The following is a 25347-nucleotide window of genomic DNA, read 5'->3' as shown; positions in this document are numbered from 1 at the left end:
CTGTGCTTTCTGCTCTGCCCCGAGCCCTGCCCGGCAAAGCCCCTGCTCCGTGCGGCTCCGTGGGGCTGTACAGCAGCTCTGTGTGTAGGCAGCTATTTGTAGGTACGTGTCTGCGGTTCCTTTTTAATTTCCAGCAGGATTTTGAGGGCATTTGAGGTTTTTTTCCCATAATTTATTGCTGCCGCTCCGAAGCGGCCCCTGAGCGGGCTCCTGGTGGGATGGGGGTGCTGGGGGGGGCTCTGGGGTCCAGCCCTGCACGTGGCTGCCTGTGCCTAGGCAGAAAATGAAGGGATTTGGTGTTTCCCTTGGGATTTCCAGGGAAAGTGGAGGGAAACGTGTCCGGGGAGACCCAGGCACGGGCAGGATGCGGCCCCGAGGCGCTCCCAGAGTGGTTTTATAAAACACCTTTTTTTTTTTAGCAAAATGGGTGAGATCGGACACCTTGTGCACTGGCACAAGGGCCTCAACGAGGTCCTGTCCCCAGGTTGGGGACAGCCAAAATCCGCCCCCCCTGCTCAGTACCACTATGTTTGTGTAGGACCTACCCGAAGTGCCCGCCTCGAGCTTATTTATTGCTGAACTTCCTCATACAAAGACCCATTTTGGGGGGATCGCTCATGCCCAAGGCGACTTTACTCAGGTCGGGAGCCTCCCCGAGGGCTTGCAAAGCCACCAAACCCCTGTCCCGCCACGGGGCCGGGTTTGGGCTCTGCTGGCATCGCCTCCAGGCGGGGGGGATGCCCCCAGCCCCGCTTCAGAGCCTGAAACGCAGCGGCAAGGAGCAAAGACGTTTTATTTCCCCACATTTCCTATTTTGTGATACCCCCCAGAGCCACTCAGACGGTATTTTGTACTAAGATAATTGCCTATTTTTTAACGAAATAAACGCCGTTGTTTTGCCTTCTGGTTTCCCCTCTTGTTTTTAAGCTCTCTCTCGGGGACGCTGCCTTCGGGGTCACCGCTTCGCCTCACCCCGGGGCTGTTTTTTTTGGGGGGGCAGACCCCAAACGCTGCCTCCCCCCGCCCCGCAGCCCCCAAGCAAGCGGCAGGCGCAGCCTCCTTGCACTGGGTATGGAGATCGCGTTTATTGAGCCACTCGAGTGCTTGTACAGAACAGCTATACAGAGATGATACATGGTTGTGCTTCAACACCGTCAAACACTTAGATTCCAGTAACTTCAAGGTAAACAAGTTCCAAGACAGACTAGATTTTTTTTTTTTTTTTAGTTTTTCTTTTTGATAAATTATTTTTTATATAAATAACTGTAACAGAAAAAAAAAAAATAATAATAACGTCCAACATACAGGATCCTGAAGCGTTTTCGCGTTGCTAAACTGAGAAGGAACTCAAACGGGGCGGGAGGACCAAGGGGGAACCAACAAATATCAGTGCAATGATACAGCCTTTGCCCTAAAAATATATATTTAACTTTATGGGCAAGGAGCAGACAGGGAAAGGAAGGAGAGGGGAGAACCACCAACGAGGCAAGAAAGAGATTTCGGGGAAGGAAAAGGGGTCACAGCCTTCAGAGGGAGGGAACAGAAGAGAACAAAACGAAGGACCCCAAAATATTGCAGTGCATCTAGTGGCGGGGCAGGGGGGGCAATCCTGGGACGTAAAAAACAAAAAATCCGAGGAGTTTTGGTTAAATCACTATACACCAAGCTGTAAGAACTGCACGAGACACAGAATTCATATACACAGGGTCCGCTGGGGGGCCCGGGGGGCTGCGGGGCCTCGGGGCGACGGCACGCTCGGGAACGCTTCACCACGGGGGGACACGAGCGGGGCGGGGGCCTCATAGCTTCCTTGTCTGCAGGGATATATATATATATGTGTGTGTGTGTACGTGTGCTGCCTGTTAAAAATATATATATATATCTGTGGGCTGAAGGAGTACGCAGCCTGACGGGGAGGGAAGGGCCGTGCAAGCAAACGGGTCCCGTCCGCGGGGTTTGACCGTTCTGGTCCCTTTTTGCGTGGGGATTTGGGGTAGCGTGGGGCAGAGCCACCCCCCCCCCGTCCCCTGCCAGATGTTGGCACGCACATCTGGGGGGGCAGCCGCCCCCAAATCCAAGGGAAAGGGCACCGGGAGGGGGGGGCTTCTACCCCAAAAAGAGCTGGGGAGGAAACACCGCCAGCAGCAGCGCGGGCGCCATGGGGCAGGAGGGGCGGCCGGCTGCCCGTCCGTCCGTCCCTGCAGGAACCCAACGGGGAAGGAAAATTTCAGGGAGGGTTTTTGTTTTTTTTTTTTTTTGGTGTTTTCCTGTTATTTTTGTCGCTGCTGTTTGCGGGTCACTGGGAAGTGAGCTCCCCAGACAGCGGCAGCTCGGGGTGCGGGTATCAGTACTTTTTTTTGGCCACGCCGCAGCGCTTCTCCTAACGCGCTTGCATCTGGGGTCCCTTCCCTGCGCTGAGAGGGGGACGGGGAAGGAGCAGGGGGGGCTCAACACAAGAACAAGAGAGAAAGCTCGGCCGGGCCGGGGTCAGGTTGGGTTTGGGTTTGGGTTTGGGTTTGGGGACGCGGTTCGGCGCAGGAGCGCGCCCCGGGCCGGGTGCCCGGCGGGGGGGGGTGCAGTCGGCGTCGGGTCGCTGGCGGCGTTTCCTTTTAACTGCTGCTTTCCTCCTCTGTTTTATTGAGCTTCTTCAGCGTGTCCAGCAGTTTCTGTGGGGTGAGGATGTGCGTGGACCCTGCGGGGGGCAGAGAGGGCGAGGGCGTCAGCGCCGGCTTCGTGCGTCCCCCCCACGTCCCGGCTGATGGCCCCGCTCCCCCCCACCCCCCCCAAAAAAGGGTCCCCGGCCCCCCCCGGCGAGGCCTTACCTGGCGGGAGGGTGCGCACGCAACTGGAAATGCTTGCACAGAAATGAACACCCATGGGAGGAAAAAACAGGGAAAGGAAAGGCAAAGGAGAGATGGAGGAGATGGATGGAGCTGGAGGGTGGCGGGATGAAGCCGGGGGGGCCGGGAGGTGCCGGGGGCGCAGCGGGGACAGGGACGATGGGGACCCTCCTGTCCCCATCCTGCAGCGGGCACCTGCGGGGGGCATCGGGGTGGGGGGAGCATCGCAAGGGGGGGGCAGCAGGACGCAGCACTGAGCATCCCTGGGCAGAAGGGGTGACGGGGGGGAAAAAAGGGGTCAGAGAGGAGGAGGAGGAGGTGAAGGGGGTCCTGACTTCGGCAGCCCTGCTCCTGCCTGGCTGCGCCCTGCTTGGCCCCCGTGTTGCAGGGGCTGCTTCTGCCTGGAGCAGGATGCGGCCGGCGCGATGCTGGGCACCACATCCCTGTGCCCGAGCGCTGCTGCGGCAGGAGGAGAAACCTCTGTCCCCGTGTGCCCTGGGGGGGGACAGCACGTGGCCCTGCCCCATCCTGGGGAGGCCACCGCGCCGCCACCGCGAAGAGCCGAGCAAAACCAAGATTTCCTACAGAACCGAGGATTTCAGCCCAATTTCTTCTCCCCCGAGCACACCGCAATGGCGAGAGGAGCCGGGGCAGGCGGCGGGGGCTGCCCCACGCACACACAGCCCCCCCGGGACAGCGCTCCACCTGGCCCCGAGCGGGTGGGACCTGCCCCGCGTCCCGGCCCCTCCGGAGCGCGCGATGGGGAGCGGATGGCATGAGGGGGCCGGCGGGGCCGGAGCCATGGTGGCGGGGTGATGGAGGCGGCGCTAGAGGCGTTCCAGCCCAGGAACTGCAAGCATTTTCTCATCAACGGAACCCGAAAGGAAAAGCAAACCGAAATCATAATTAACGGAAGGACGGAAGAATCAAAGAAAGCCCTTCGGGGAGGAAGAGTTTCTTTTTTCGTTAGTAGGCTGCCTTTACTTGGTTTCTTTGGCTCACTCCATTGCTGGAGCCTGATCCTCAAATGATACCCTAGTGGAGTCCCTGAAGTCGGGGTGCCTCAGGTCCATGAGAAATTTGGTGGGAGTGAGAATGTGAGTAGAACCTGCGGGAGAACAGAGCGGGGCTGACGTCCTGGCCACAGCCCCGGGGGGCACACAGCATGCACCGGCGCCGGCCGGGGAGCCCGCGGCAGCTCGGGCGCATTTTGGGGAGGGGGGACAACGACGAAGGATGCGCCGCCCGCACCGAGCATGCGAGGACGGTGGGCACGGAGAGGTGCGCGGCACGAGATGGGCGAGACACGGGACGGCGACGGGTCGGGGGGCAGGAGGGGGATGGCGACCGGCTGCCCGAGCCTGTCCTGGGCCCGGCTGCGTTCCCCTGGGGGGTCTCAGGGGGTCTCGGAGCCCCCGCTGGCAGCAGGCAGCGCTGCCACCGTGCGCTGCCTGACCGAAGGGTGCCGAAGGCGGGCACGCTGCGCGGGGCAGGGCGCACGCACGGCACGTGTCCCGCTGTGCCTGCAGGCTGTGGGGTTGCACACACCCTATTGCACACCCGCTGCGTGCCGGGTTGCACACCGCTTCCTTCCTCCTGTGACACGGCCCCAAAGGGGGCAACGGGGCCAGCGCCGGCTGCACCCCCCCCCTCCCCAGCTCCTGCACCTCGCGCAGCAAAACTCACCCAGGCAACGAAGAGGGGGGCAAAGAGGGGGGCGGCTGGGGGGTCACGCTGTGTCCCCAGGGGGGTGACACCGGCAGGACACCTCGGCGCAGGGGCCCTGCGGTCACCTGGAGGCTGGATTTGGCGGCGGCGGCGGCGCGGGGCGAGCGTGGGATGAGCAGCGGGCGGGGGGCGCGGGGCCGGGCCCCCACTCACCTATTAGCACTTCCCACTTGCCGCTGGCTTGCGTCACCTCGTAGGCGCAGCGCATCTCGTTCATGCTCACCCCTCCCAGGATGAAGATGATGAGGCGGGGGCCGCTGCGGTACTCGCCGGGGGCCTTGTTCTTGTGCCAGTGGCCGTAGCGGGCACTAGAGAGGGAGGAGAGGGGTTAGGGACGGCTCTGACAGCAATGAGTTAGCTTATTACAAAATAAAAATTAAAATTAATTAGTTCCCAAATTGCTGTGAGAGCAGGTGATGTCCTCGGTGCCTTCCCAGCCACGAGGGCGGCTCGTTTTCTGTTCGGGGTGGGGAAACTGAGGCACGGGATGGCCGCAAGGGGGAGGGCAGGGGCTGGGTGCCGCGGGACCCACCTGACGGCGGTGGTGCTGAAGGAGGCGGAGGAGCGGGTGGAGATGTAGGGGTAGTGCTTGGTGTCCAGCTTGTCGTCGATGGCATCCTGCAGGGCACAGCCTCAGTGAGCAGCCGGGCGCTGCCCGACACCCGCGTCCCCGCTCCTCCCTCGCCCTGTTCCCAAACCCCACCAAGGTGCAGCCCCCAGGGCGCAGACACCAGGCAAAGCCCTATCAATTCAATTACGCGTTGTTCATTTGCATATATTTGCATACATTTGCATTGGGTGGCTTTGGGGGAGGATGTGGTTGAGCTGCTGAAATTCGGTGCAGCTGGGAGGGGAAAGGTGGATCCCTTGCTGCAGGGCAGGGGCAGCGCAGGCTGAGGCTCACCCTGAGTGCTCACCCTGAGGTGCCTCCCAAGGTGGTGAAAGGAGGCCGGGCCCTTCCTCATTTTGTTTTTCTGAGAGCCTGAAGGGCTGGAGCTGATCTCCAAGCATTCCAGCTGGGGGACCCAGCCCGGGGTAAGGTAAGGAAGCTGCTGCTTTGTGCTCGGTGACCACAGCTGGGGGGTGAACGTCACCTGCGAGCTGTTTGCTGGGACCTGGCTGAGCTCTGCAGCCCCCACAGAGCTCGGGGATCAGCTCCAGGGTGCCCCAGGTGCAAAACGGGGCGGGAAAGTTTGCACGGAGTTGGGTGGAGGAAGGCAGGAGCGAGGCTGCGTGCTTTTGGAAATGAAGGGAGCTGCGGTAACCGAGCGCAGGGCTGGGCTTTGTACTGTGGGGACGCTCAGGACACGGTGCTCTGGGAGCTGTGCAACCCCCCCACAGCCCGGTGTGCACATGGGGGCCACAAAAACTTCCCAAATCCCCCCTACCTTGGAGCAATCGCAAAGAAACCCCCACAGCCACTGCCCGCGTGGCACCACGGGGCTGTGAGCGGTGCGGAGGGTGCACTGGGGAGATGTGCCAGCAGCCCCCTGCTCCACACAGGTCCCTGCCCAGTGCTGCTGAGGTCCCTGCTGTCCCCCCCATCCCCGCCGTCGCTGTCTCACCTCCATGATGTCCTTAATGACGGGGGTCCATCGGGAGAGCTGGTAGGTCTGCTCGCTGATCCGCTCCTTCCGCTCCGGCTTGCTCCGGCGGCGCAGGGTGGACTGGGCAGGAGGACGGGGACACCCTGAGCCACGGGAGGGCCACCCCAACGGGGACACCCCGGGGGACACGAGCAGGGTGGGGGCCTTCCCGGGGGCCGAGGGGGGGGCGGGAGGTGGACACTCACGTCTGTGATGATGGGCACCCCGAGGTGGGCCATGTTGGTGATGATCTCGCTGTCCTCTGCCGGGATCTGGGCGTGCTGGATCAGCTTGTTCAGGTTCTCCTCGGTGATACCTGCAGAGAAATGGGGAGATTTGGGAAAATGGGACCTGCTGAGGAATACCTGCGAGCGGGGCACGGCCCCTCAGCGTCACCTGAGGACACCTGGCTGGGTGGCAGTCACACAGGGCTGAGCTTTTCCACCCAGCTTTTGCTGGCCCAATGCTCCTGGAGGTGCCCGTCTCCCTTCTCCCCCCGCCCCGCTCTGCTCCTCACCATTCTTCAGGAAGATGTACAGCAAGATGATGCGGATCTTGTCGTAGGTGCTGACGTTCCCGTCCAGCAGGATGGGGACGATGGCCCTCATGGGGTCCTTGATCTTCTCTCCTTCAGCATCGGTGCCCATGGCCAGGTCCTGCGGAGCACGGGCACGCTCGTCACCACTCGGTGGTGGCTCTGGGCTGCCGGGCAGGAGCCGCTGTCCCCGGCCATCCCATGGGGTTATAGGGGGTGTGTGGGGGTGCCGGTACCTGTTCAACTCTGCAGAGCTTGTCCACTGTGCCCTGGTAGTGCTTCATGCAGTCCTCGGCCAGGTGCAGGTGAGTGGAGTACTGGGGAGAGACGCGCAGGGACACCCTTGCAGGGCTGGAGCACACCAAGGTCCCCATGCCACCACCCCAAAGCTGCCAGCCCCAGCCCGGAGCCACCTTCCCACTGGGAAAGCCACCTTTGGGTGCTCCCCGTGAGGCTCAGCACCAGTGGCCCTGCTCGGACCTTTCCCCTGCTTTACCTTGCTGAGCTCCTTCTGGTACTGCGGCATCTTCTTCAGCATCTGGGACAGGTCTCTCATGGTGGTCTGCGAGGGAAGGGGACGAGGTCACCCCGGGGGACCCGGGGCCAGGACCCTGCCCAAACCTCCCCCTCTGTTGGGGTTTGGTGGGACACGCGTGCACCCCATGCCGGGGGGACCCTGGTGCCCCTCCAAGGGCATCTTCCCCATTCCTTCAGCCCCAGGTGTGGGGTCAGTGCCCCACGGCTCCCCCCTGCCCATCAGGGACCCCCTGCAGGTGTCCCCGCGAGGCTTTGCTGTATCCTGGCCCTTGGGTGCCTGCGCTCGCCCGGAGGTGTCACCTTATCGCCTGTGTTCATCCTCTTGCTCGACGAAAACTCCTTCAGGGACCGGGTCACCTCCCTGGGGACAGGAGGAGGGCGCAGCCGTCAGCACAGAGGGACCGACCCGAGGGGCCGCTGGGTGCCCAAGCGCACCCACATGGGGCAGGGGCAGCAGCGAGGCACCCCGGGGACACTCACTGGGACACCTCCGCGATGTGCTTGTGGCGAAGGGACACCCAGAGGTCGTCGTCCTCGTCCAGGAGAACCTCCTTAACCCGGGCTTCCCCGATGCCGCTCGTCTCGTACCTGGGAAGAGGGCAGGAGTGGGGAGGGGACGGGGCGCGTGGTCACACGTGGCTCGGGGGGGGACATGGGGCAGGTGGGGGCTGCTCTGGGCTCTGCCAGTGATGGGGCGAGGTTATTTCAGTTTGATTTAATTCCCACCACCTTGTACCCATTTATAGGTTGGGAGGGAGTTTAGAAAAGGCTTTGGCATCAGCCCCGGGCGCCTGGGGGCGGGTGAGCACGAGGGTGGCACTCACTTGTAGACGTCGTTCTCGATGGGCAGCAGGTCGTAGCTCATGGCCTGGAAGGTCAGCTCGTGCAGCACCGGGGAAGCGGGGTCGAAGCCACGGTCCAGGATAAGGAGCTGGGAGCGAGCCTTGTCCGGGCCCTGCCGAGCCACCGGAGCCGTCAGCAGCGGTCCCCAGGTCCCCGCTGCCACCACCCATCAGGGGGTGCCCCCTGAGATGCCCCCCCCGTGCCTCCCCCTGCTCACCTCGCCCATGGTGGGGTCGTCAGCCTTGTAGGCATCCAGCTTGTCCTGGATGAGCTGCGCCAGCATGGCGTTGTCTTTGTAGTCCCTGTGGAAGGAGGAGGAGGGAATGGTCCTTTTCCCCTCTCCCCGGGGAATTTGGTGAGCCCCCGGGTGCCCCCGCGTGCCCCTCTGTGCTGCCTCCCTCCCGTCCTCACCCGCGGTACCGCACGGCCGGGTACTCCTTCAGCGTGGCGCACAGCGTGGCGATCTGCTCCGCCAGCCGCTCCAGGATCGGGTTCTTCATCTGGGCCTTGTGGGGGCTGTAAAAGCTCTGGAAGGAGTCGGCCGAATCCAGGGAGTAGACCTGGGGAGCGCAGCGGGAGGGTGCTTAGTGGGGCCGGGACACAGGAGCATTGAGCAATCCCTGGAAGGTTGGGGAACCCGACCCAAACCCAGGCAGGTGCCGGGTCCTGGCTGCAGGTTTGGCAATGTTCGGGGTGTCCTTTGGGGTTTCGGCTGCCACCACTGTGCCCTGAGCCCCTCCCCAGCCCCTGCTCCTTGGTGCAGCCCCTGGGCACGCGCAGAGCCCCCAGGAGCTCGCCCAGCCCCTGCGCACAGCATCGCCTGCGCCCAGGCAGGGAACCAGGGAGGCAAGGAGGAGCAGGGACAGTAAAACCAAAGCCAGTTCTGCCCTGCACGGGGCCCCTAGGAGCTCATCTTCCACCTGCCCTCACCATGGTCTCCTCCAAAATCCGCTACCACCCATTCCTCCCTGTTCCCCTTGTCCCCGTGGCAGGGGGCTGGCCGCCTGGTGCCCCCGGGTGGTGCTGTGCCGGGGGGGCAGAGCCTGACAGCATGGGCACGGGGCCAAGGCGCTAAATCCCCGCAGCCGATCAGCCCCGAGATGTAATCGGAGGAGACAGGGCGCTGGGAGCAGCGCGGGGAGAGGGCTCGTGGGGTCTGTGGCTCTTACGCAAACCCTGCTGGGCCGGGGAGGGACCCGGAGCACCCCCTCTGCCCCGTCCCCTGGGACACCCCAGCCCAGACCCACCTGGGACTCGGAGGGCAGGAAGGCGATGTTGATCTCGGTCAGGGTCTTGATGACCTTGGCAGCTCGGGATTTCACCAGCTCGTTGAAGAGGGCGTCGGGGCAGGCTGGAGGGGAGGGAGAGGAGGAGGCTGCGCTCAGGGCATGGTGGCCAAGCTCCCGTGGTCCTGCTCTGCCCAGGCATCCCTCCCACCCGCCTTTCTGTGCATGTTTTAGTGGAATCGTTCCCTTCTCTTGGTTTGCAGGATGTGTTTTGTGATGGGGATGCTGCCTGCAGTGCCTGGGGGCGAGGAGCCCTGACCCCACTTTTGGCACGCACAAACCCGCCCGTGGCCATGTCCCAGCCCCGTCCCGCAGCTCCCCACGGGCACCCCCTGCTCTCAGCTCCTTGCCCTGTCCCCTGCAGTACTCACAGTCAGTGAAGAAGACGTGGGCAGCTCTGTACTTGGAGGTGGGGGGGTCCTTGAAGTCGTTGATGAGGGAGTGGATGGACTGCAAGAGACACGCGAGCAGCTGGGCTGGGCAGGGCAGGGCAGGGCGGCCCCACATTGCAGCACCCAAAGCCCCCCACACTGCACCCCGCAGGCTTGGCACCACGACCCGTGCCAGGGTGCTCCCATGGGCGCAGATCCTCCTCCTCCTCCTGCCCCCAGCCCCTGCTCACCTTCTCGGAGGGCGTGATGAGGTACACGGCCTCCAGGCTGGGCAGCGGCTCCCGGCGCTTGTTGATGTCTTCCACGACTGGGGGGGAAACACGGGGGTCAAACATCTCCCTGGCCACTCGCCCCCGCCCACGTGGCAGCTGGGGCTGTCCCCAGCCCACCCCAGCCCTGTGTCACCCTGTGGGAGACACTTGGGTGCTTGGAAAGGTCCCGGGGAGGGGGGCGATGGATTTGTGTGCGTGCTGCTGTGCCATGGCTGCTTTGGTCCATCCTCGTGCCCCCGGGCTGCGGGGGGACACTTGGGGGTGATGCTCTGCCTTGGGACGTGGTGGTACCCCGGGGACAAGCCCCCAACACCCAGCACCTCCCGAGGCACCGCCAGTGCTTTCCTTCTCCTCTCTGAGCGCCGCAGGCAGCTATTTATAGGGCTGGGATAAAACAACACCTGGCCTCCTCCTCGCCATCCTCCTCGGAGCCAAGCGCTGCCGTGGGCTGGGAGGGGCCCAAAGGCACCGGGCACGGGATGGAGACGGGGGGCTGGGTGCCAGGGGGGTGCCTGCCCTTCCTGCAGCAAGCTGTGCGGGAGCTGTGCGTGGCGCTGTACTCACTGGTGATGCCCTCCGTCATGATGTCGGTCATTTTGCAGCAGGAGGACAGCATGCGCATGCTGAGCTGGTCCACCACCAGCACCTGGGGACAGCGGACACCAGCTGGGGACGGGGCAGCGGGGAGAAGCCCTGCCCTGCACCCCGACGGTGCCCTGGGGCTCCCAGCCCGCTCTGACCCCTTCCCAGCTTCATCCTCCTCCTCCTCCTCCTCCTCCTGCAGCCCCGCTGCTCACCTTCCATTCTCCCTTCTTCTTCACCTTGCGGATCACATCGTGCATAATTTCTGCAAGAGACGGAGCAGGGGGCGGTGTGAGGACCCCAAACCTCCCCGCAGCACCCCAGGGTGCCCACCTGCAGCGGGGGGGCCGTGCTGGGAGCGCTGGAACCCCCCCATTGCTTATGGGGCTGTGCCAGCCCCACTGCACCCCTCCTGGGGGTCCCAAAACTGCCATCCTGGGATGGCTGAGCGCAGCCACTCGCTCAGTAGGGCTCCTTTTGGGGTGGCAGGGGTGTTTTGGGGACCTGGCACAAGGGGTGGCCCCCAAAAACCCACATGGGGCTGAGCGCAGGAGCTGAGCCCACTCCGTGGGGAGCAGGGAGCAGGACCCAAAAGCGCGCCCCAGATGGCAGAGGGACGTGGGGGTCCCCGGGGGCCACCCCGCACGCCTTGGCCCTAATCCGAAGCGCCAGGAAAACAACAGCGGCTTTAAGGGCTCCTTTTAGCAACAAGCCCCAGGCGGCCTCAGCCTGCTCCTTGTAATCCCCCAGGAGCTCATCTCGCACCCGGCCCTGCCCCGCTTACACAACCAGCCGGGGCCGGTGTCCCCGCGCTGTCCCCTCAGCCAGGCCACCCCCTGCCCGTTCCCTGGGCGCAGCCACCCCGGGATCCGTGCTGGGGTCGGGGGGCAAGCCCCAAAGGTCCCCTTTGTCCCTGGAAAATGAAGTACAGGGCTGGTGGGCTGCCTGGCCGGGCTTGGGGAAGGGTCTGCGTCTGTGCGCCGCCGTGCCACATCCCTGCTGCCCTCCTGGGGGGCTCTGCTCCAAGGCCCTGGTCCCCAGGACAGGGATGGGGGTACCCAATTAAAGCCCCAATTAAAACCCCATCAGGAAATGTTTCTGAATTACATAATGTGGAGGCGTGGGGGGGGAATTGGTGCGGGTGCCCCCCTGCCAGCCTCGTCCTGGGGAGCCTCCCCCATGGCAGCACCCCCAGGGGTGCCGGTCCCGCGGGCAGAGCTCGACGCAGGTTTATATGGGGCAGCTGGGGACCTGAATTTGCCTCATTCCAGGACAGGGCTTGAGGGAGGCACACGGAAGGGACTGCTTGGGGAGCTGCCAGCCCTATAAATGTCCGTGCTGGGGTGATGCTGCATTTGGGTTCACTTCCCTGCCCTGCCACGTGCTGTGAAGCTGCAGGGGCACGGGGCTGGCAGTGGTGTAAAACCCGCTGCAGAACTCGGAGGTTCCTGCTGTTGGTGCACACACAGGCTCCTTCCCTATTAAGTGTTCCTGGGGGAGCCCCAAAAGCTGCTGGCCATGACCTTGGGGTGCTGCCCGGCCTTGCTCTCGTCCCATAGCTTCTCCCTTGGGTGCGGGGCACCTGCAGGCCACGGGGGGGTAACTGGGAACAGGCGGCGTTGGGAACAGTGGGAACTGGGAACAGTGGGGCCGCCCCCAAACCCCGTGGTGCACCCACACCCGGGGCACCCAAGCAGCAAAAAAGCAAGGCCTCAATGGGGAATTTTGCTTTGCCGTGGGCAGGGTGCAGCAGAGAGGGCCCCCACGGTGTCCCCTGCTTCTCTGCTGGTGCCGGGGACCCCCTGCAGCCCCCACACCACGTCCCCAACCAGGGCTGCATTCACTCAGCTTCCAGCAGCCAGTGCCCGGTGACAAACATTGCCGGCTCCTGCCAGAGGCTCCTTCCCTCTTTTCATTCCTCATCTTTGGCTGTTTCCCCTGCGCGAGGCCCCATGGATAACGGTGCTGTTTGGTGCTGTTTGCAGGACACCCTGCGCCCGACACCGCGGGCAAACAGCCGTGATGGGAGCACCGAGGTGCTGCCGGTGGGGACAGGGCTGGGCTCCTGGATCCGGGCAGCCAGGCAGAAATCCTGCCCCTGCAGCAGCGTGGTGCTCCGGGGCAGGGAGAGGAAGGAAGGAAGGAGGCTGGGAACAAGAAGGAAGGAGGCTGGGAGCGAGCGTCCTGCACCGAGGGCTGCGGGGAAGGAGCCTCGGGTGCCTCAGTTGCTGCTGGCCCCGCAGCTGTTTGTCCGTGGAGCAAAACCGGAGAGGGTGGCAAGGGAGAGGGGATGCCAGTGAGGATGAGCTGTCGAGGATGAGCCATGCAAAGGCATCCTTGAGGCAATTTGGCACTCGGCAAGAGGGGAAACAGCAGCTCCCCTGCTCCTGGCGCCTCGAGGCAAGCCTGGCCCCTCCTGGGCAGAGATGCTCCCACGTCCACACGACAGCAGGTCGGACGCTGCCGCCCGTGCCCTCAGATGGTCTCGGCCAGAGCTTTGGGGCTCTAACGTCAGCTGGTGACGCTCGCAGCCGAGCTTTTCATCTTGGAGGCAGCCCAGGTTTCGGGGGGGGATTCGTGTGTGTATCCAACCCACCCAGCGCCTCCACCACTCGGACGTTGCTCACTCCCTTCAGGCTGGAAGGATTTTAATCACACTGAGAACGGACAGCGCAGACAGCTCGGGGCTTCTCCTCCGACGCAGAGAAGACACCAACACCATGGGCAAGGCAGCCCCACCTCAGAGGACCTCCAGTAACGTGACCCTAACCGTGCCACCGGGACACCTCGTGTGGCGCACCAGAGCTGCCACCTCCCCGGCCACCCCCTCGCTGGGCAGGGCTCCTCCTGGGGTGACGGTGGCAGGAGGGTGTCCCAGCACATCGCCTTCAGCCAGGGCCAGAGGCCGGTGACACGGTGGCCTAGTAGGACTCGCGCCCATCCGGCGCTGCAAGAGGCTTAGCGGTGTTACCGACACGGGGCTGCCCCGCCTGCCTCGGGGACCGACCCCACACCTCTGCTCCTGGGGGAAAAGGTGCTGAAAAAGCTGTGACCAATTCAGGCTGGGCGGGGATGGACTCTTCTGGGGTGCCCCAAGCCAGTTGTTAGGCTTCGGAAAGAGCCCGGAGCCCGGCGAGCAGCCCCAAAGCCCACCTGCAGTGGAAACAGCAGAGCCGGGTCCCGGCCAGCCCCAGGTGCTGGAGCACCAGGATGGGGTTTCTGCACCCAGAGGTGTTTGGCAGCGATGGCCAAGCCCTTCCCTAACGCAGAAATTATGAAACCAAACTCCTGCTGCTCAGAAATGCTCCTCTGCCACCATGTTCCTGGTCCTCGTGTGCGGCACACCTTGTCCTGGCGTGGTGCGGGGTGGAGTGATGTGAGGGACGGCAGGAGACCAGGTCCCGCGGTCCTACAGGACCCCAACCACGGGCTCCTCCTTGCCACAGGCAGGGCTCAATCCCTTCACCCTCCTCCTGTGCACTCCGTTTGGGACCCAGAGTCCTGGAGCCGCCAGGGAACTGGACCACAGAGGCCCACGGTGAGGTTTGCTCCAGACCCACCTCCCTCGCGGAGCTGTCACGACGCATCCTTGAGACGAGCGTGTTTGTCTTCGGGTTGGCCTGGCAACTGCCTTTCGCTGGTTCGTTAACTAATTGGGGAAGGGAGTGCCAACGTTACCTAGGCAGAACCACGCTCCGATGTAGCAGACCGTGCACTTACATCCAAAACATCACCAGCTGGGGACACACAGGTGCCAGCGTCCTGTCCCCAGGCGGTCCCCGATCAAATAGGATCAGCGGGTGGCGAGGAGGCCATCAGCCCGTTGGGGCACGGAGAAGAATTGCATTTATAGGAGCCAAAACCACCTGCACGGCCTCGACAGGGGCAGGGCAGAGACCTGGAGAACGGCTCAGGACTTTGGGGGCACGGCCAGAAGGACATGAGGAAGATGAAAGGCACGATCAAAAAATCAAAAAACGATAAAATTCATAAGGATTTTCACTGCGGGACCGCTCCTGACATGGGTTCTTCGGGTCTGCACGAGGACCTGGGAGTGGAGCAGAGCTTCTCCTGCTGGGTGCTCAGCGGGGCACAGCCCACAGCAGGTCCCTTCTGAAGGCATCGCCCTTCCCTGTGCTTGTTCTCGTCCCCCAGGCGTTCCCACCCTCGAGGAGGTGCTGCCATGTGCCGCACCCCGCTGCCAGTGGCTGCAGGAGCCAGGAGTTTTCCTGAGGCAGGACGGGACACGCAGGGCCACCACATCCCAGGGTAGGTGCCACTCGTCCACACACACAAGGACTTTCTGCCCTGGTTCTCCTCCGCGTTGACCAAGAGGGAGCAAAACGCCAACCCCCGGGGTGCACGGGTCCAGCTCCAGGCGGTGCCCCGGTGCCACATCTCCCCATCCCGTGGGCTCCACCAAGGCCGTCCCCGTGCGTGCCCACCCGTGTGTCTCTGCGTGGTTGTGTGGAAGCCCCCAGGTCGCGGTGCCTTCAGCCTGATTTATTTTCTCCCTCCGAGAGGCAGGAGCCCCGGGCTCCTCCCCGCGCGGCGAGCTGGTGGGCGCAGCATCTGCTGACGGCCGCGCGGTGCCGAGCCTCTTCCTCAATGCCTGGGTTTTGGGGGGAGTTTCTCCCAGGAAAAATCCTCAGAGGTGCCAGGGAATTGCGCCCAGACCTTATTTATTTATTTATTAAGAGGGGAAATTTCTAGGCCTGGTGGTGGCTTTTTTTCTGCTTTCTTGCACGCGCAGACATCGGTGGGTGGAGGCAGCCCTGCCGAAGCGATCGGTTATCACTCACGGTGACATAGGGACGATATTTTTCAGGCTCAGGTGTAGACCACGGTCTGGAGGCTAAAATTGCTAAATTTTCGAGCCATGACCCAACTTGGAGCCGATGCTGGAGGCAAAGCAATACGATCCCACGGGGACAAACACAAAAACCCCAGCAGGGGCTTTGCCAAGCGCCCGCTCTCGTGGGAGCTGTGGGGTCTGCTCCCGGCTGTGGGGTTGGGGCACGCCGAGCTGACGGCAGGGCTGGAGGCTCTGCCCCACGCAGGGATCAGGATGAGGAGGACGCGCCGTGCACCCATGCCATGTCCCCACCGCGTTGGCCTGGTCCCGTGCCCTTCATCACCTCCTCTTCCTCCTCTTGTGCGTGGCAGGGACCTGCCTGGAGCTGGCTCTGGCGCAGTACACAAGCCAGGCACCCCGAGATGGACTCGGAGCATCCTGCGGTTGGCCCCAAAATCCTCCCATGCCCTCAGCAAGGTGCTGGCAGCACGAGGTGCCCCCAGCCGCCCGGGTGAGTCACGCACCAGCTCCGCAGGTCCCCGGGGGCCCCAGCCGTGCCCTGAGGCTGGCAGCGAGCCCGCAGCCCTGCCCTGCCCTGCCCGTGCCACCCCGCTCGGCGTGCACCCGCTCCCTGGGCTGTCACCTCCCCGCAGGGAGGGACGGGGACACCGGGCGACGTGGCACGGCCTCGGCGGTGGGGGTCCAGGGGGGATTTTAGCGTGGGCTGGAGGGAGGGAGCTGCTGTGAGGACGCTGTGCCCTGGGGCAGGGTGGCCCCGGGGGACAGCACGGAGCCAGGGACAGGAGGAACGTCCACCCAGGGGGGGTCAGGTGAAGATTTGGGGATGGGAGCCTCAGGGGTGGGCCCCAGCTGCCACAATGGGGTGAGATTTTTCCAGCTGGAACCCGAAGACACCGGGAGGACCGGCCCCAGGGGAGAGCAGGTCCTGGTATGGATGCAGCCATCGCTGCTGGATGCGGGGAGGCGCAGGGACAGCCCGGCTGGGGGGTGACAACGGGTGCCCGGGGCACCTGCGACACCCCTGCCCACCCGCTCCCAGCTCCCTGGGGGCCCCCAGAGCTCGTCCTGCTCCAGCACCAGCTGGTCAGAGGAATAATCCTGGCCTGGAGGGAAGCCAGGGCGGAATGCAGCTCTGGAGGTGGGGCCGTGGCAGCGCGCAGCATCCCCCCATCCCTCCATCCATCCCTCCTCCCTCCCTCCTTCCCTCCTCCGAGGATGCCCGCAGAGGGATCCTGCCCTCGGGTCAGTCCCAGGGCACAGGCTCAGCCCTCCTGCCCTCCCCGCTGAGCGTCTCCCCCCTCTGCGGGTGCCCCCCGGGGAATCGCTGCCCTGGTGCAGTGGGGGAGAGCCGCAGTGGGGAGGGGGAGCTCTGGGTACCCTGCGGCTCCTGGCAGCGGGGAGCAGCCCCACAAAGCAGGAACGGCCCCAATGAGACCCGGAGCCTCCTGCAGCAGCCTCGAGAGCCCCCAGCCCCAGGTTGGGGGTGGGCTGGACCCCCCCAAGTGCTCCTGCAGGGGCCCCATCCCTCCATCCTATGCAGCATTTTGCCCGCACGCAGAGCCCTGCCCTCTCCTTCCAGCCACCCACGCTCCGCAGGCTGTGGGGCTGGCACCCCGCTGCCCCTCACCTTCCCCAGCCCGGATCCCCTTATTTTTGGGCAACCAAACCCCAAAGGGACGGATCCGGCCAGATTTCCACGATGCTGGCTCGAGCCTGTGTGTGCACAGCCGTGATGGCCCCCAGCCCGTGACAATGACTGCAAACAGGGGGCAGGGGACACGCAGCGCTGCCCGTCTGTCCCCTCTTCGCCGAGGGCAAGGTCCTGGGGCCCTGCTGGGGGGGTGCAGGATCCGTGTCCCCCCCCCACCTATGGGCTGGGGGCTGCCCCTTTCTCTCCCCAACCTCCTGCTCAGGTGGAGGGGGGGGTCCAGCCCCCCAGGATGACACCCAGCAAAGCCCCCCCCTCCCAGAGCCCATCCTGCAGCAGAGAACCGGGTGTGTGTGGGGGGGGCATTTTCCTGCATTTTCCATTTCATTTCCCAACCCGCTCGGCTCTGACCCCCCCTCCCTAACGCCCCCCTTAATGCAGCACCCCAGGGCGGGTTGGGGAGGGGGGGGGGGGGGGACACGACTTGCGCAGCCCCCCCCCGGGCAGGTGCCGGCTGGGAACAAAGCGGGGCCATCAATCCATCAATCCGGGGGGGGGGGGGCATCAATCCGAGATGGGGGGGTTATCAATCCGGGGGGTGTCCCCCCCCCTCCATCACCACCCACCCGATCACACCACCAGCCCCGGCCGCACCATCTGCACCGCTGCGGGAGGGGTTCGCAGCCTCCGCAGCCGGAGCCATCGCGGCCGCGGGGATTTCTCCCATTGCCCCCCCCCCCCCCTCCCTCCCCACCCCCCCAAAAAAAAAAAAAAAAAAACAAAAAACCACCCAAACCAGCCCCTGCTACGGATATCAGTCCCGCAAGATGGGCGCGGGGGGGGGGCAAAAAGGCTGCGGGGAGCCCGGGGGAAGTTTCCCCCCGGTCCCTGCCCTTTTCGCTCCCGTCTCCTTATTTTTACGCACAGATTTTCGCAGCGGGGGAGGGTCGCACGAACATTTCCCCCCCCCTTCCTATAGCCTGGGGCTTTTCGGCCCCCCCCCGAGGCCAGCAGGCCGTTGAGGAGCTGCTCGGCTTGCGGCAGGAGGGGAAGGAGGAAGCGGAGCCGCGGCTCCTCCGTTCCGCCCCGCAGCCCCGGCCAAAAATAGCGAGCCGGAGGGCACCGAAATCCCCGGCCATGGGGTCCCGGGGGGGGGCTGATCGGGGCTGGGGGGGGGTCACCCCCTCCCCGGGATGAGGGGCGAGGGGAAAAAATGTTTCTGGGCGCATTCGGGAGCCCCCCCGGGGAGGGGTTTGGCGCAGACAAAGCGGCGGGCGCACGGCCTGGCGCGGCGCTGGGCACGGACACCCCTCGTGGACCCCCCCGTTTAATGTCCCCCCCCCCATCCTCGGTGCCCCCCCCGTGCCATTTGGGGGCCTTTTGGGTTTTGCTGCCCGCGCCCCGATCGCCTCCCGCCCGTTCAGATCCGGGGAAAAGGCTCCGGCGCCTCCCGCTTCCTCCTTCCCCCCCCCTCCCCGCCATTTATTATTATTATTTTTTTTTTACCGCTCCCCCCCCTCCCCGCGCCGCCCTTCAGCACTGCAGAAAAAGCCCAACAGCTCCAAAACACCCCCAAAAAATAAAAATTAAAATAAAACCCGGAGGGGGGACACCCCCCCCCTTGCTGTCCCCGCTCCCTGCCCGTTGTCCCCCCCGAGCCCCCCCCCCAGGCTCCGTTTGGCGCATCCGCAGCATCCCCCCCCCGGGGGCATTTCCCCTCGGGATGCCCCCCCCCGCCCGGAGCCCGGCGTTTTCCCCCCCCCTCCCCTTTATTTTATTCTCTCCCCACCCCCCCCCCGACTCAATTTTCAGCCCCCCCCCCCAGCGATGCGCGGCCGGGCTCTTACTTTCTCCGACCACAGCCTTGAGTCCGATGGGGGCCATGGTGCCGGGGGGGGGGGGGTCGTGCCAAGCAGGGGGGGGGGGCGCAAAGAAACGAGGTGTCGTCGGGGGGGGGGGGGCCGGACAAACAGCCGGACAGCCGCTGCGGGTGGCAGCGAGGATGCAGAAGGGGGGGGTGAGGGATTTGGGAGGGGGGGGGGCGACACCGGGGACAAGGTGGGGGGGGGACACCGGGCTCCGGTGGTGGCCGCGGCGGGGCTCAGCTGACTGCGCGCAGGGGGCGGGACGGGAGGGGGGGGGGGCACAGACGTCACGACTCCCCGCCCCCCCTCCCCGCCCCCCACCGCAGAGACCGCCCCCCCCCCCAGCATCTCCCCCCCCCTCCCATCGCTGCGCCCCCAGCCCCGCACCCCATTTCGCAATATTTTGCCGGATTTTGCCATTTTTTTCCCATTTTTTGCTATATTTTGCCATATTTCTGTCCTGCCCCCCCCCCCACCTAAATCTCCCCTCTCCCCACACCCTGGGGTCGGTGGGGCGGTGGGAAATGTGCCCCCCCCCCCCCACCACCATTTCCCAGCCTGTTTTGGGTTCATTTTGCAGCAAAATCTCCACCCCCCCCCCCGCGGGGTGCAGGGGATGGGGGCGCTGGGGATGGGCACAGCCCCTGCGCACTGGGGGGATGTAAATGGGGGGGGGGGCAAGGCTGGGTGCTGCTGGGGGGGGGCATTTCCTCGGGGTGGGGGCCAAGGGGATCCGGGGGGGGTTTGGCAGCCTTGTGCTGGCTCCTGGGGCCGGATTCGGGAGCTCCCCCCCGCATGGGCAGGGTGTAAGGGGGTGTAAGGGGGTATAAGGGGGTGTAAGGGGGTGTAAAGGGCAAAGGGGTGGGGACGGGGCTCGGGGGGCTCCCGAGGGCCCCCCCATGGGTGCGGGTGCATGGCCGGGTGTTTGCTGTGGGGTCACACAGCCAGCTTGGGCTCGATTTCCCCTTTATTCCCACTGCATTTATTGGGATGCTGTGGGATGGCCGAGCTGTGCCACGCCGGGTTCCCGGCACGTTTTGGTGCTTTGGGGGGGAAATGGGGGAAATGGGGGAAATGGGGGAAATGGGGGCCTCGGGGAAATGCAAGGGGATGGGAAGCTCGTCCCGGCTCCCCCAGTCACCCCGGGCGGACGTCTCCATCGATCCTGGGCTCCCAACGCCGCTCTTTTTGTTAAAAATAAGCCGGAGTTTGGTTTGTCAGAGCTGCTGGACTCGGTGCCAGCCACGAGCTATAAATACCAGGCTGCTATTTACGAGCGAGGTATTTATATTGCCTTCCCATCGCCCCGTCAGCCTTCCCGGGCAGGCCGAGCATCATCAGGCTGAAGGCAAAATCACGGCACGTGTCCCAGCCGGCCCCGGCCCTGCCCCCGGGGACACCCGGCGCCCCACAGCCGTGTGCTTCCCTGGCTTCCAGCGCTGCTGGCAGAAAAAAATTCAATAAGCAAGCAGCGGCACTTGCTGCGTTCAGAAAATCAACAGGAGCCTCTGGGTTTGGGACCGGAGGCTGGGCCGTGGCACCCAAAACGCCCCAGGGCAGGGATCCTGCCCTACAGGAGCCATTTCGTGGCGCTGGTGCCCCGTCGCCTTGGCTGAAACCCCAAAGCTTCCCCCACAAACGGCTGCTGCCTGCTCCGGAGGCCGTGAAAAGGGGAAGCTGCCCCCACCTCGGTGGCACTGGAGGAAGACATAAATGGGTAAAGGGGAGCCAAAATGCTGGATGGCTTCCTGCCTTACAGCTTCCTACCCTACAGCTTCCCATCCCACCTTACAGCCACCAGCTCCCAGCCAAAGGACTCACCCAGGGGCTGGAGCATGCCCCAAGGAGGGTGGCTGCAGGGACGGAGAGGGCACAGCTTCACCCGTCGCTTCCCTCCCCACCGGGGCCCCTTGGGGACAGCCGTGTGACTGCACGGTCACAGCTCCAGCGCCCCTGGGCCTGCATTTCCCTTTCCAGCACGACTTTCTGGGAGCAGGCACCAGGGACGAGGTGGGATTTGGGTACGAGCGGGGTGGGTTGCAGCTCTCAGCAACCCCACAGAGCCAGGAGAGCGCGTCTGGCTCTGCGTCCTGCCCTCCCACCCCTCGCTGGTGGGTCCCAAAGGGGCAGGTTGTAGGGGCTGCGCACCCCCGTGTCCCCCAGCCTTTGGGACACCGAGCGGGGACAGCAGTGGGCAGGGTGCCACGGTCCCCAGGGTGCTCTTGGTGCAGGCAGCACCCGGCCTTTGTGCCTGGGGCTTCGCCGCTGTCACCGCCCGGTCTCCATCGGGCTGGCAACGTCGTGCTCGTGTTCACTGTGCCCAGTGCCTGGTGCCTCCAGCGTGGGCTCCCTGGGGAAGCCGGCAGGGCCCCCACCCCTAATGGGGTTCCTGCAGCAGCCTGCAGGCAGCTGGAGGGGCAGGGATGGTGCTTTCTGTGCCCCGTGCCCATGTCCCGTGCCCTGTGCCCATGTCCCATGTCCTGTGCCCCGTGCCCATGCCCCATTCCCATCCTCAGGTCCCGTAGCCATGTTCCTGGTGCTGCCCATTCCCACACCCCAATCCCATACTGGTGTCCCTGCCCCATTCCCATCCCCATGGCCATGTCCTGTGCCTCTGCATGGTTCCCATGCCCCATTCCCATCCCCATGCCCCATACCCACGTTCCTGGCAGTGCCCATTCCCATACTGGTGTCCATGCCCCCTCCCCATCCCCATCCCCATCCCCATCCCCATCCCCATCCCCATCCCCATCCCCATGGTTGTTCCCCAGCTCCACCGGCCCTTCCCCAGCCCCCTGCCCGTGCTGGCTGCCGGCCACCAGTTATCCCAGTTCCGACCAGCAGAGGGGACTGGTGATCCACAGCAGCCTCCAGCGCCCTCCTCCAGCCCCGGCCGGGCCGCAGTAGCCTCTCGGGTCCCCCCCCCAGCCCTGCAGGGTCTCCCCCCGGGCTCCCCGCAGCAGGGTGTGCTGCCTGCCTGCCTGCTGCACCCCCCGGGCCGTGTTTGGGGCTTTTTGTAGGGTCCAGGCTCGTGTCTGGCCAAAGCCGTGCCTGGGGCTGGTCCTCGCCCCTCCAAAAAGGGGCTCGGGGCTCCGTGGCCAAGCAGCAGCTGCAGGGGCCGGATCCTGCCCTGGCTCAGCACGGGGCAATCGCGGCGTTATCAGTGCCATAAATCCTGCTGGAGTCACGGGGACGGAGGGTGCCCAGCCCGGGGCAGAGCTGCCCACGGCCTTATCGGCACGGAGGAGCTGCAGGGCCCTAATTAGGCAGCGGTTAATTGCGCCAACGCCAGTTCCCGTGAAGGAGAGCAGTCAGCAGCCCTTGGAGCAGGAGCTGGGGAGCAAAAGGGTACGGAGACCGCTTCTGTCAGCACAGGGAAATAAATCCTTACTGCACTAACAGCCTCCGGGTGCAGTGACTGCAGTGACTCTGTGGGTACTGAGGGCAGGGGGGGTCGGGAACAGCCTGCCCTGGGTGCTCTGCGGGGGCACAGACCGGGCTTTACACCATGAAAAGCAAGAGGAGGGCAGCGGGGGGTTTGTCCCCGTGGGTACCGAGCCCGCGGTGAGCAGGGGAAGCCGACGAACCTCGGGAGGGGCAGGTTTGGTCTGAGCACAGTCGGGATCAAAACCTCACAGCTCAGCGCTTATATTCCCAAACTGCCCCCTCGCTGACATCAATCGAGGCCTTGGGATCGCCCAGGAGCATGTGCCGGGGCCCGGAGGTGGAGGAGACGTCAGCAGCGCTCTGCTGTGGGTGTCGCACGTGGCTCCGGGGCTTTGCCAGCTCGGGGACTGTCCCCGGCAGCTGGCTGGCACCGGGAGCACATTTGTCCTCCCCGGCTGTATTCAGAGGGAAATCCTTCCTTTCGGAGCTCGTTCGTCCAACAGATAATTCAGGCAGCTCCAGACAGATAAGCATTATTTACATCCGCTCAGAGGGATGTAATTAGCTGCCATGATTAGACTTTATCGTGGTGCCGTTTTTAAAGATCTGTCTCTAACCGGGGGGAGCTGCAGGGGGGCAGCGCGGGGCCGGGCTTGCCGAAGCCCTGTGAGCATCATCCATCGCCTGGCTCCCTTGGGGTGCTGGCACCCACCCGGAGCTCCCCTTCAACCACAGGGGGCCAGATTCAACCCCATCCTCTGGTACTTACTGGGGTGTACTGGGTATCCTGGGGGGCCGGGAAGGGAGAGCAGTCAGGGCTGTGCCTTGCCCGGCCACCGTGGGATGGGGCTCAGCGTTGGGGTGCCCCCAGTGCCCCCCTGCTGGGCGGCAGGAGGGGCAGGACACCTCTCCCCATCCCTTTCCACAGCGGAGCCACAGGAACAGAGGAAGCCCGGACCAGACGTGCGTGCCGGGACAATTTCCTCCGCAGACAGGAACGCGCCGAGAGGTGCTCCAAGTGATGGCACCGCGCGGCTCCGAGCCCGCAGACGCTTCCCGCGGTGACAAAGGGCTCCCCGAGCCACCAGCTACCCCGGATCCCCCAGGGTATCACAGCCGAGTGCCTGCCACCACCAGAGCACAGCCAAGGCACCGCAGCCGTGGCACAACCACGACCCACGGGGCCGGGATGCCGGGCTGGTTTTCGGGAGGTTTGTCGAGACAGAAATGCCCTTTGTGTCCGTGCTGCGGCCTCCAGCCGCCGTTTGCACGCTACGTCTGCGTGCGACAAATATAGCCTTCCTGTCTGCACATCAACAATATCAATGCTTGCTATTTTTTAGCTTTTAATTATTATTTTTCCACTTAGGGAAATACGTCAGCAAGCAGGGGAGACAGGTAGGGCTCGGTGCGTGGTGCTGCGGTGCCCACACGGATTGATTTTTCAAAAGTAAATATTTCCAAGCGTTTTGTTGGTCTGTTTAGCAGGACTCTGCGTGCGCTGCTGAAATTATATTCCCCACATTTCTTCTTTACAGGGGAACCAGGCTCGGCTTCTAACAGTGACAGTGCTGCCGTGGGTGGATATTTACGTGTTTACAGTTTGGGGGCGATGCGTTCCCCCCACCGGGGAGCTCCCCAGCCCTTGCACAGCCCCAGGAACTCCGCTTTGCAAATGAACCCAGAGCCAGACTCCTCCGGGAGCAGCGCTGGGGAAGGCGTTTAAAAGCCTCCAGTGGAAGGATTTTCTATTGGAAACGAGATTTTGCTGAAGCTCAGTTTCCCAGGAGAATCCCTCGGCTTCAGCAACATTTTGGCTGGGGAGACAAGCCAAAAACAAGTGTGTTGGTGAGGGTGAGGTGCTTGTATGGGGCGTTTCTGAGAGAAAGGCGAGCCTTTTGGGGCTGCAATGCCTTTCAAGGCTGAGGATAAGAAATATGTGAAAGGGGAAAGGGTGGATGTTGAAAATGTTGGCTGGGGAGGCAGCAGGGGGGGGACAGAGCCCATGGCCCCCCGGGTCCGAGCGCCGGGCGGTGGGGAGAGGTGGCAGGGAGAGGTTTGGGCACCCTCCCGTCCTCCTCCCCGTCCCGCGGCCGGCCCCGAGGAGCTATTTCGGGCAGGGTAAACAGGATGGCTCACACACACCGCCACCTCCTCTCCTCCCACCCTCCTTCCTCCAGGAGAAGCCTCCCGGCCCAGCGATGCCGGCCGGCCGTGGCCCACCTCGGCCTGGGCTCGGCCACCACGGCGCTTCGGCCTCCCCCGCCTCCTCCTCTTCCTCCCCCGGCACCCCCAGGAGCCCGCCGGGGCCGTTTCCGCCTGGCCTGCTGCTGTGGGGAGGCAGCGGAGGAGCCGCGGCCCCGGCGCTGGAAGGAGGAGCTTTCCCAACGCTTCCTCCATCTGCCTCGCTCCCCTGCCTCGCACGCTGCCGCAGCCCAGGCCCTGGCGGCTCGGTGGCCACCATCCCCGGCCGTGTGCAAGCCCTGGAGGCCGTGCCGGGCCACGAGGCTGGCGGCCGGTCCCAGAGGGGCTCCACTTGAGCCTCCCCTCCCGAACCACAGCGGCACTGATGCCGGCTCCCTCTTGTCTCCCCATAACACGCTGCCACCCTGCCCGTCCCCCGTGGCCGTGGAGCCTCCCCGCTCCCCATCCCAGCCTCCCTCCTGGCAAAGGAGGCCGGCGAGGCAGAGGGGCCCCCGTGGCCGCCCTCCTGCACCCCAGCGGGGCACGGCACGGCACGGCACGGCACGGCACGGCACGGCACGGCACGGCACGCCTCGGAGCTGGCGGCAGCTCAAGGCTGAGGTTTACGAGGAGCTGGGCGTGAGCGCGCAGGTAGAAAGGGAGGCGCGGGTGTTGCAATCGCCCTCTGAGGCAACGTCGGGGAGCCGAGGCCGGTGCCAGGAGGGAGCCCGTTCGGCTGGCGCCAGAGCCCGCGGGGGCTGGCACGGGGCCCGCTGTGTGTGCTGGGGAGGCCACGAGGGGAGGAGAAGGGGGCTGAGAGCCCCCAGCACCCTGCCCCGGGCTGAG

The 25347-nt window shown here is 64.6% G+C and overlaps 1 protein-coding gene across 2 annotated transcripts; it reads right to left on the bottom strand.

The window, feature by feature from the left end:
* Positions 1-1060: 1060 nt before the first annotated feature.
* Positions 1061-18951, bottom strand: LOC311217173 (syntaxin-binding protein 1). Of its 2 annotated transcripts, none has more exons than XM_084298983.1 (19): positions 18913-18951; positions 10817-10866; positions 10584-10665; positions 9978-10054; positions 9727-9805; positions 9317-9420; positions 8481-8629; positions 8287-8371; positions 8051-8181; positions 7707-7814; positions 7527-7587; positions 7186-7251; positions 6926-7006; positions 6672-6810; positions 6361-6470; positions 6134-6235; positions 5101-5186; positions 4722-4876; positions 1061-2692 (listed from the first exon to the last, which is right to left on the bottom strand). In XM_084298983.1, the coding sequence occupies exons 1-19, from the start codon at positions 18947-18949 to the stop codon at positions 2610-2612; spliced, it is 1785 nt and encodes a 594-aa protein (XP_084155109.1). In that variant the 5' UTR covers positions 18950-18951; the 3' UTR covers positions 1061-2609. The 2 variants fall into 2 exon arrangements, with proteins under 2 accessions (XP_084155109.1, XP_084155108.1); XM_084298982.1 differs by lacking the exon at positions 1061-2692 and adding an exon at positions 2890-3948.
* Between the last annotated feature and the right edge of the window lie 6396 nt (positions 18952-25347).

Source organism: Netta rufina, assembly GCF_964035555.1.
Source record: "Netta rufina genome assembly, chromosome: 20".
Taxonomy (NCBI): domain Eukaryota; kingdom Metazoa; phylum Chordata; class Aves; order Anseriformes; family Anatidae; genus Netta; species Netta rufina.
The sequence above is the reverse complement of the archived record's forward strand: the minus strand, read 5'-3'. Positions and strand labels throughout refer to the sequence as shown.

Coding starts and splice junctions, on each gene's coding strand:
- LOC311217173 (XM_084298982.1), bottom strand. CDS start 18,949: ATGGCCCCCATCGGACTCAAGGCTGTGGTCGGAGAAA. Junction 8,372..8,480: donor CCGGCCGTGCGGTACCGCGG/GTGAGGACGGGA, acceptor CTCCTTCCACAG/GGACTACAAAGACAACGCCA. Junction 6,811..6,925: donor AGCTCTGCAGAGTTGAACAG/GTACCGGCACCC, acceptor CGTGCTCCGCAG/GACCTGGCCATGGGCACCGA.